Source organism: Mustela putorius, unplaced genomic scaffold (assembly GCF_011764305.1).
Source record: "Mustela putorius furo isolate JIRA1106 unplaced genomic scaffold, ASM1176430v1.1 tig00000407_pilon_pilon_pilon, whole genome shotgun sequence".
Classification (NCBI taxonomy): domain Eukaryota; kingdom Metazoa; phylum Chordata; class Mammalia; order Carnivora; family Mustelidae; genus Mustela; species Mustela putorius.
Window position 1 is genome coordinate 22,482,358 of NW_025421373.1, and position 9,248 is coordinate 22,491,605.

At 53.5% G+C, this 9,248-nt stretch overlaps 1 protein-coding gene across 5 annotated transcripts in view; it reads left to right on the forward strand.

Moving 5' to 3' along the window:
* The window catches only part of ARHGEF37 (Rho guanine nucleotide exchange factor 37), a 51,244-nt gene extending 42,526 nt beyond the window's left edge, over positions 1-8,718 (forward strand). For all 5 annotated transcript variants that reach the window (XM_013051116.2, XM_013051107.2, XM_004737856.3 and 2 more), the window contains exons 11-13: positions 1,391-1,586; positions 3,167-3,324; positions 5,774-8,718. In XM_013051116.2, coding sequence (XP_012906570.1) covers positions 1,391-1,586; positions 3,167-3,324; positions 5,774-5,983 — 564 coding nt within the window. In that variant the 3' untranslated portion in view covers positions 5,984-8,718. The remainder of the gene's footprint in view (positions 1-1,390; positions 1,587-3,166; positions 3,325-5,773) is intronic.
* The last annotated feature ends 530 nt before the right edge of the window (positions 8,719-9,248 follow it).

The window sequence follows — 9,248 nt, forward strand, 5'->3', positions numbered from 1 at the left end:
ATTGTAGAAAAAAAGAGAAAACAAAGAAAAACAAGAGAAAGGAATGGAAACATCATGAACCCAAGGTGTGTGGCAAACTGGCAGGAAGAGAGGAGATGCCTCTTCTTTTCCACCTTCGTTCCCACCCAGCGCCCCACACCCCTCCTACGCATTCCTGACTTCTTTGGCTCGGGGTTCAGAACCCACAGAAGTGAGGTGGTCTCCCAGGACAGAAGCAGTCCTCGTGATATCCTCCCACGTGTCCCCTTGGTCCCTCTGGGGAATGCGGCTCTTCTCTGCCCGCGGCCTCTCGGACTTGAGAAAGAAGGCAAACGTTTCTACACGGCTAGCTTTTACACTCAGGGTAACACCTCCATTCTGGGGAAAAAAAGCTCCCCTGTCTCCACATCCACCTAAGGGCCTGTTTAGAAACATCAAGTTCTGCTAGTTCTTGAGCCTGACTAGTGAACCCACTGGAGTAGGGGTAATGGCAAAGTGGCAGAGTCTCTGCCCAGACGTCCCTGAAGGGCACTTCTGTCTGCTTTCCCTACACCAAGCACCTCCTCCCCCAGAAACTAAAACATAGAATGTGAACGCTGTATATATGCACACACATATATAGTCAGAGAATCTGTAGTAAATCTATATTCAATATTTTTAGTTTCTTCTTTGTTTTGCAAAAAAGGGATCGTCACCCCTGAGTCTTTTCCTGATGATACTTTTGCTGGAAGAAATGAACAAGAAAACAAAGGCAGGGCCAGGAGATTTTTGGATGCATGGAAAGCACCCCTGAGTCATTCTTCCCGGCTAGCTGGCCGTTTCCATCAGGGCAGAACTGTCTTCTGCGTTTCTGTTACCCCATTCAGAAGGCTTACTGTGCCTTGTAAACAGTAGGTGCTTGATAAATACTTGTGGAATAGAAGATAGCACTCCTTTCCGTCACACGTGAGGGAGGGTCTGCATGCGTCACCCCGTGCCGGCTGTCGGAGCAGCCGCACGAGTCAGGCCTGGTGCCCGTGTGAAGGTCACGGTCTTACTCATTCGGGCTGGAAGACCTGTGCTGGGCTTTTTCCTGTGGGGTTATTCAGCTTGATGCTGTGGCCAGAATTTAGGGCCCCATCCTAGAGTTCTGTAACTGAGAACTTCTGGAAGCTGAAATAGAATTTTAGAAAATTCCAGAAGCTTAGACCTAGGAGGGATTTTTTTTAGAGGGTAAATTGAGGGGTTTTTTTGAGATCCCTTCGGAGCCTAAGAGTGTGTGTCCTTCCTCTAATCTGTCAGTGAGGCGACTACTGCCCATTGGCAGCAGAGGAAGCATTGGCGCAGGGCTCCTGGCTGTCAGCACGGGCAGCCAGCTTTGACACACCGACTGAGACACCTGTGTCTCTCTTTGTCCCTCCCCCACCCCCAGCCACTCCTTCCAGGGGCTGAACGCCAGGTGCAGGCTCTCCTGAGCAGGTACGGCCCAGAAAAGCTGTACCAGGTGACAAGCAACGTCAGCGGGGCTGGGACTATGGACCTGACGCTGCTGCGGGGCCAGGTTGTGGCTCTCCTTCAAAACAAGGACACCAAAGGCAACAGCAGCCGCTGGCTGGTGGACACCGGGGGTATGTGAGGCTTCGGGGGCTCTTCCCCTCCCTCTGGGAAGCTCCCCAACAGGAACCAGTGGGGAGATCTGGCTGTGGGCAGGGGTCTGGCTGGCTATGCAGATTTGCGATGGGAATTGACCCAGGTGAAAACTCAGGGCTTGGGGCTCCGCCAGCTCAGCATGGCCCGTGCCATGCCACAGAGAGGAAGTGAGTCTGCGTTGCTACATCTGTTATCAGGCACCTGTTATGTGCCTTGCGGACCTCACAGACTTTTGGGGTAGACAGAGATGTGCAGAGAGAGCTCCAGCATCTCCCTCAAAGACATAGACACGCAGAGAAGGCATGCTTGGATCCCAGCTACAGGGAGGACGTCTGGCATCTAGAACGAGAGACGTGTGGTCCTGCCTGTGCCCCATGCACTGGTCCCAGCCTTGGATGTGCTGCTCAGGTCTGGGTGCCCCAGTGTAACTGGGCAGGAGGCAAGTGGCACCTTGAAACCAAGAGGAGATGGCCCAGCAGTGTCTTCCAGAAAGGGGCCTGTGACCCACATGATGAGGGTCACACAGGCTCACTGGGAAGGGATCCACAGACAGGTTTTCCCCTTCAGGCAGTGTATCGTAATTGTCACTGAAATATTTTTCTGCGTATGAGAAAAACGATAGCCAGTTCATAAACCCGTAATTTTATTCATATTATTGGTAGAACAAGTCTAAGTTTTAAAAAGTGAGTTTATCAAAAAATTAAGTGTGTGACTCTTGATCTCAGCTCAGGTTTTGATCTCAGGGTCGTGAGTCCAAGCCCATGTTAGGCTTCACACTGGGCACTGAGCCTTCTTTAAAAAAAAATTTAAGAAAATGGTACAAATCCAGCAGAAACTGTGAAAGGGCAGTCTCATGACTCAAGTTGACAAACAGCTGAATTGGATTCAAGCTGGCCACTAGGGTCAAGGGGACTGAGTTTGGATCCCAAGTCAGCCACTTGACTAACTGCGTGATCTCAGAGAAGTTAGCGGAGCCTCTCTGAGCTCCGCTGGGCCAGCCATCAGATGAAGACAACAGTACTGACCTGGAGGCTTGGCATGAAGACTGGACAGTCAAATGCCAGTCCCGCTGCCCAGCAAGCTCTCAGGCGGTGCTCGCCGGGCACGGTGATAGGGAGCAGAACAGCACTGGAGCGGGGACTGGGGGCACTCAGCGAAGAGAAAGGCAGTTTCTGCCTTCTGCAAAAGGCTGTGCTGAGTGAGGAAGCAGCCCCACTCTAGGTCTCCGCTTGAGGGGAAGGGGACCAGTGCCAGGAAAGCAGTATTCATACCAGCCCGAGGGAGAACGTCTTACCCCTGTTCAAAGCAGAGTGGGTTGCCTTGGTAGGGAATGAGCTCCCTGTCACTGGGGATGTGCAAGTAGAAGCTGGAAACAGTGAGTGTGAGTGTGGGTTTGGGGTGGGTTTGTGAGGTTCCTAGATGACCTTTTCAGGTCCTCTTTCATGTTGGGAAGTTGTGCTGGAGGCATTCACATCCACGAATGGTGCTGACTTCCTCTACCACTAAAAGGGATGGGAAGGGCGGTTTGCAGCCAGATAACATTGTGCGTGTCCTGTAGGACATCGAGGGTATGCACCAGCTGGGAAACTGGAGCTGTACCATGTCATCTCCGGTCAGGAAGAAATCAAAGGGCAGGAGGGGCCTCACCAGGACTCCCATCACCTGGCACCAGAGCCCATCCCAGCCCCTGTCCCCTCTCTCCCAACGGTGACCCAGGTGAGTCTGGGAGAGGGGTGGGGTTTGCCCTCCCATAGCCACCTGGAGTGGGGCTTTGATCTTCCTCCTGTTGGAAGAGGCTACCGTCCCTTGAGGCCAGGGCCTTGGTCTGTGACCACACTGGTGTCCTGGTCAGGACTGGACCTGGAAAAAGGAGGATTTCATCCCTGCCCCATAAACAACCCCTGGCTCCCTATCAAGGGGATGAGTAGAATTCATTCATTCATTCATTCATTCACTGTTTGCCAGGCATTGTACTAGATGAGAGATGTAATCATGAGCAAAAGTAAATCTTGGTCCTTGCTTTCCTCAGATTTATAACCTGGGGGTGGGTAAAACAGCAATTAATAAAATAATCATGGGAATCATTGTAAAGTTAGAGCCGTGATAAGTACTGGAGCCCTAGGTCTAGTGAGAGAGGTGCAGGAAAGGCTTTTCTAAGAAGAATGATGCTTTTTCTCAGATTTGAAGGGTGAGCAGGGATTAACTGGATAAAGGGAGTGTGCCGGCATGTGGATGGGAAGAGCTCCCCAGAAAGTGTGCATAGTGAAGGCAGAGGCCCAGCATGTTTGTGTGTGTACACGTGCACATGTGCGTGTCTGTGTGTGGACAAAGGAGGGGCACGTGGCGGGGAGGAGAAGGTAGGGGTGCGGTGCTGCTAGAGAGGTCGGCAGGGCCAAGCCAGGGGAGCCTTAAGGCCTTGGCGAGGGTGTTCTGGCTTCAGAACAGTGGGGATCCCAGACGCATGTTCACAGCGGCATTAGTCATAACTGCCAGGAAGTAGAAACAAGCCAAGTGTCCATCAGCGGACGAGTGGGGGTAAGTGAGATGCAGCGTAGCCACACAACGGAGTATTATTCGGCTGTGAAAAAGAAGGAAGGGCCAGTACATGCTGTCACATGCAGCTCTGTGCAGCAGTCCTCGTGCTGTATGACTTTGTATGAAACATCGAAACCAGGCAAATGGCTGGAGACGGGAAGTACATCAGTGGTTGGCAGGGACCAGGGGGTGGGGGGAGTTGGGAAGGGACTGCTCTCTCGAATGGGGGGTTCTTTTTGAGGGGATGAAAATGTTCTGGAATTAGAAACGCTGATTGCACGCCTTTGAACCTATTAAAAACTACTGAATCGTACACTGTAAAAAGATGACTGCTACAGTATTTGAATTCTACCTCAAAGCCAAAAAAGTGATGGGAAACAATTAAAGGGTTTGGCTTTGCTGGGACAGAGTCGTCGAGGGAGGAGAAGCTCTGTGGGGTCGCTGTGAGGGCCGGAGGAGCTAGGAAGGCCAGGCCAGGCATATGTGAGCTTCAGTAAACGGCAGCCGCACTTCCCGGTAGAAGAGAGCTTCATCTGTGACAGGTGGGCAGTAGAAAGGGCAGGAGCAGCGACAGGGAGCAGTGGTAGGAAACCAGAGACTGGCGGTGAACAGTCCGGGAGGCCTCAGGCCTGAGAGGAGCCTCAGGCGGGCTACTGGGGGGCAGTGGAGAAGCCTGTATGATGTGAGGCATGCAGCGTGGGGCTTATCCCCAGTAAGGCTCCGAGGGCCAATGACTCCTGCTGGGCATTCCCACCCATCAGCCAAGAACCCACAAGGAGCTCCCCAGAGGGCCTGGCTGGGCCTCAGCTCCACCCAGAGTGGGCAGCATTTCTAGGTCTGGGTGAGCCCAGCTGTCCATCTTCCCAGACACATCAGCCACTTCCTCTGTTCATGGGTCCACACTTGTGGAATGGTCCCCGTCCTCCCCCGCTTCTGACTGTTCCGGAGGGTTGGCCACAGTAACAGCAGGAATGGTAAACAGAGTCAGAGTACCCCACATGTACTGAGCCCTGAGCGTGTACTGGGCACAGATGCACATCATTCATTGAACTCCCACAATTACCTGGAGTGGGAGATGCTATTACTTCCATTTCGCAGATGATGAAAGTGAGGCCAGGCCCTTCCAGGCCCCCCCCTCCCCAGTTCAATGCCTTTCCTTAAAAATTAACCGAGTCCCCTGATTCCCCGTCTCTACTCCCAAGTTGGGAAGCGGGCCTGGGTAGGTGACACCCTCAGATCTGGGAAGGGTTTTGGGGGAGAGGCTGCCACGTGCTCTGCTCAGTGGGGTGACAGCAGTGGACCGAGGGCACCCATACTGACAGGCCTGGCGTCGTTGCTATGTGATTTTGAATGAGCTCTTTGACTTCCCTGAGTCTCCATTTCCTTATCTGAAAAATGGAGCAGATAGAATTATAGAACTGTGAGAGTCAAGCCCAGGGAACATGCTGGAACAGAGCTTGGCACACAGTGGGTATTGCTGGTGGAAGCAGAGAGGATGTCCTTGGGACATGGTGACTGCCCCGTGGGCACTGGGTCGGGTGGGAGGGAGCAAGACGAGAATGGCATCTCTGGGTTGGGTGTGTCTGTCCCCACGCCACACTGTTTGTGTGTCACTCCCCATGTGTTTCAGGCGGTGGCGGTGTACCCCTTTGTGGCCAGAAGCAGCCATGAAGTGAGTCTGCAGGCGGGCCAGCTGGTGACTGTCCTAGAGGCCCAGGACAAGAAGGGGAACCCGGAATGGAGCCTCGTGGAAGTGAACGAGCAGAAGGGATATGTGCCTTCCAGCTTCCTGGCCAGAGCCCCAAGCCCAGCTCCGTGGGGCTGGAGTCTGCCCTCCTAGGGTGCCTGCTGTGGTGCCTATGCTGCCAAGGGAGGAAGGAATCCAAGAGAAGGCGGGGGTGAGAGGGGAGATCAGGCCTAGGTGGGGTGAAGGGCTGCCAGTAGAGGTGGGTGGGCCTTGCAGGCATGCCTGGCATGGGTGAGCAGGAAGGGCTCCAGCCAGAGGCACTCATCTGGTCTGCAGAAAACGGGGTTTCCGTCTGAAGTCACAACAGCCTGGATGGCAGGTCAAGTTGATGAGGACTTGCTGTCATTTATGGCCTGTCTTACCTGTGCTCCTATCCAGCCATGCCCACCGAGTGGGTCACGCAGGTGAATGTTACCTGTGTGCGTGGGGTTGTAGGGCGCTGGAGAGGTCCAGAGCTGTCTGGCCTGACAGTTCATTCCCTGCATGTTGCATCAGGAGACACCGCAGCCAACAAATGCTGGCAGCTGAGTTGTCTTGGGCGGTGAACCTCCCTTCCAGCCCTCTCTAGCTGAGGAGCAAGGGCTTGTGAGGGCAGTGGAAAGGTTCTCCTTGGTGGAGCCTCAGAGCGGGTGTGGCTGGGTCACCGTTCTGGAACGTGTTTAGGCAAATTCAGAGGCTGTTCCTGGGAACTGGAGATTTTGAGGGTAAGGAGTGAGGGAGGATGCGGGCACATGAGGCTGTGTAGCTGTTGGGCTTGTGTTCTCTGCACTAGGGAACAAAGGGCATGCAAATTGCTTAGGCAACTCTGTGCAGCAGGTGATGGAAAGCCTGGTGGGTGGGGGAGCTTGGGTGATGGCTTGCTTTCCTGTTTCTGGAAGTCGGGAGCCGGGGGAGCACCCGCTGGTTTCAGGGCCTGGAGGTAGCAGGTGCATGTGGGTGTCAGTTGGCGGAAGGGCCTTAGACATAGGACACAACCTCAGTTTTCTCATCCACAGAGATCTAACTCACAGGGTTGTGGCGAGAATGGCCTGAGGCTAAGGATGGGAAGCACCTTGTAAATTGTTAAGTGTGATAAAAATGTCAATTTTCATGGTAGCATGAAATAGTCTCAGACCAGCAATGGTCTCAGGATGGCCCCAGCACCCTCAGGCCCAGCTGCAGAGTTCGAGCCTCTGCTGGCCCTGCCCAGCCGTGGCAGACACTGGGACTCAGCATGGGGCCCTCTCCCCTCAGCCCAGGAGCTACCTCAGGGCCCCTCTCCACACTACTTTCTAGGTAGCCAGTCTCTTGAACTTGGTGAGGTCAGACCCATCGCCATCCCTTTCTAGGACCTGGAAATGGGAAAAACAGTACCTGTTCAAGGCAAACCAACCCACTGGGGCCATTCTGGGAGCAGCCACCATTGAATTACCCTCTCTGGGTTGTCACTTTGGCTAAGATACATCTCGGGATTCACGGAAGAGGGGAAAGGGGGTCTGGCCTGAACTGTAATACATATTATACATTTGGGGGCTGACCCAATCTAGAGGCTGGGGGAAAATCCAGTGTTAGCTTAGACTTACCTCTAAGAACCTCTCCATGGTATTGTCACTGTAGCGCCTAAAGCAGTTAGCTCTGGCTTTGGGAGGGCTTTTAAGAAATATATACATGCCCGCGTGAGATCTGCACCTCACTCCTCAGTTCAGGAAAGTGGGAAGATGGATTGTGCAAGAGAAACTCAGTCCCCACTGACCCCGTGCTGGCACCAGATTCACTCTGTAAGATGCTCTTGACTCATTTTCCTTTCTCTTTCCCACTAAGATTTCTAATACAAGTAGAAGACATAGGGGAGCATTTACAAGACAGGAAGTCCACGTGTGGGTCCCTCAGTGCTTACTGAGACTCTCCTGTGGGCTAGAACCCCAGCTCAGGCTTCTCAACCTGGCTGCTTGCTGCGGGGCTGGTGACTAATGCCAGGATCCCCACCACCACCACCCCGCCCGCAGAGATTGTAATGGAGTTGGTCTAGGCTGGGGCCAGGCCCTCAGGAACTCAGAAAGCTCCCCAGGTGCTTCCGGTGTGTCCCCGGGACTGGGGACTTCGGCCCGAGACACGCAGTAGTGGACGAGACGGGTCTGCGGTCTGAAGCGGCCGCCAGCTGTAAGCTGGGATGTGCCCCCTCTGAGTTCTGTCCTTGCTCAGATGTTTTGAACAGGCAGCTTTAGAGATGTTTTTGAAAGAGGACAGCCTGTTCTGTCAGGTCCCAGAATGTATATTTATTAAGTGCCATTAAGAGGGACCTGAACAAAACTGGATGTTCTTGAAGGCAGAAGGCAGAAACCTGGAATACATGGAATACGTGTGGAACCACATCTATCGCGTGAGGGGAGAAAGAAAATGTCTTCAGGGGCACACAGGTTGTGGTTTCTTGTAGACTAGGGACGGAGATCCAGAGTCAGTGACAACTGAGAAAATGCATGTTAAGAGGCAGAGAATGGCCTGGATTTTCTGCAGAGACCTCTGTGTAATGTGCCTTGCCCCTGCCCCCTGGAATCCTGGAACCCTGCGCTGCGTCCTCCGCCCTACATATCGCCCTGTGGGGCTGCCTCTCCCTGAACTTGCCAGGGTATCTTCCCGGAAACCAGACGAGGCTGATGCCGAGGGCGGCCCTTGCTCCCTGCCGCAGAGTGCGACCTCTTTAACCTTTTCTGCCCAAACCCAGGTCTGAACGTGAGGGCAAGGTTACAATATGGAGGAAAGATGATTGGAGTCCCGCTCACTGCGGGGAGCTCTAGCTTGGTGAAGTAGTGATGGGAACTGTTGAGAATAAAGGACTTCAAAGAGGAAAACGTCTCTGGAGTTTGCGGGACTCTAATCATTGGAGAGTCAGATGCCCCAATGGGATAGGTGTTCATAAAAACAGGACCTCGTTCGTTCATGTGTTTATTTTCCTATTTTTTTTTTTTAGAGATTTTATTTACTTGAGAGCACACGTGCACACACAGAAGTGGAAGAGTGGCTAGGAGAGGCAGAGGGAGCAGCAGGCTCCCCACGAGGCAGGGAGCACAACCTGGGCCTCAATCCCAGGACCTGGAGATCATGACCCGAGTCAAAGGCAGACACTTAACTGACTGATCCCAAGTGCCCCTCATGCGTTCATTTGATAAGGGTCTACCACACATCTCTAGTGCCTCTAGGAGTTGGCCTTGGCTACTGGGATACAGTGAGAAGTCAGATGGGGGCCCTATCCTCCCAAAGCCCACTATCTGGGGAGGGAGACAGACAAGTCAGTGGTCCATTACATGCAGTGTAAGTGTCTGCGCAGGGCAGTAACAGGTGCCACTGGAGCCCAGTGGAGGGGTCAGTGTCCCTAACCAAC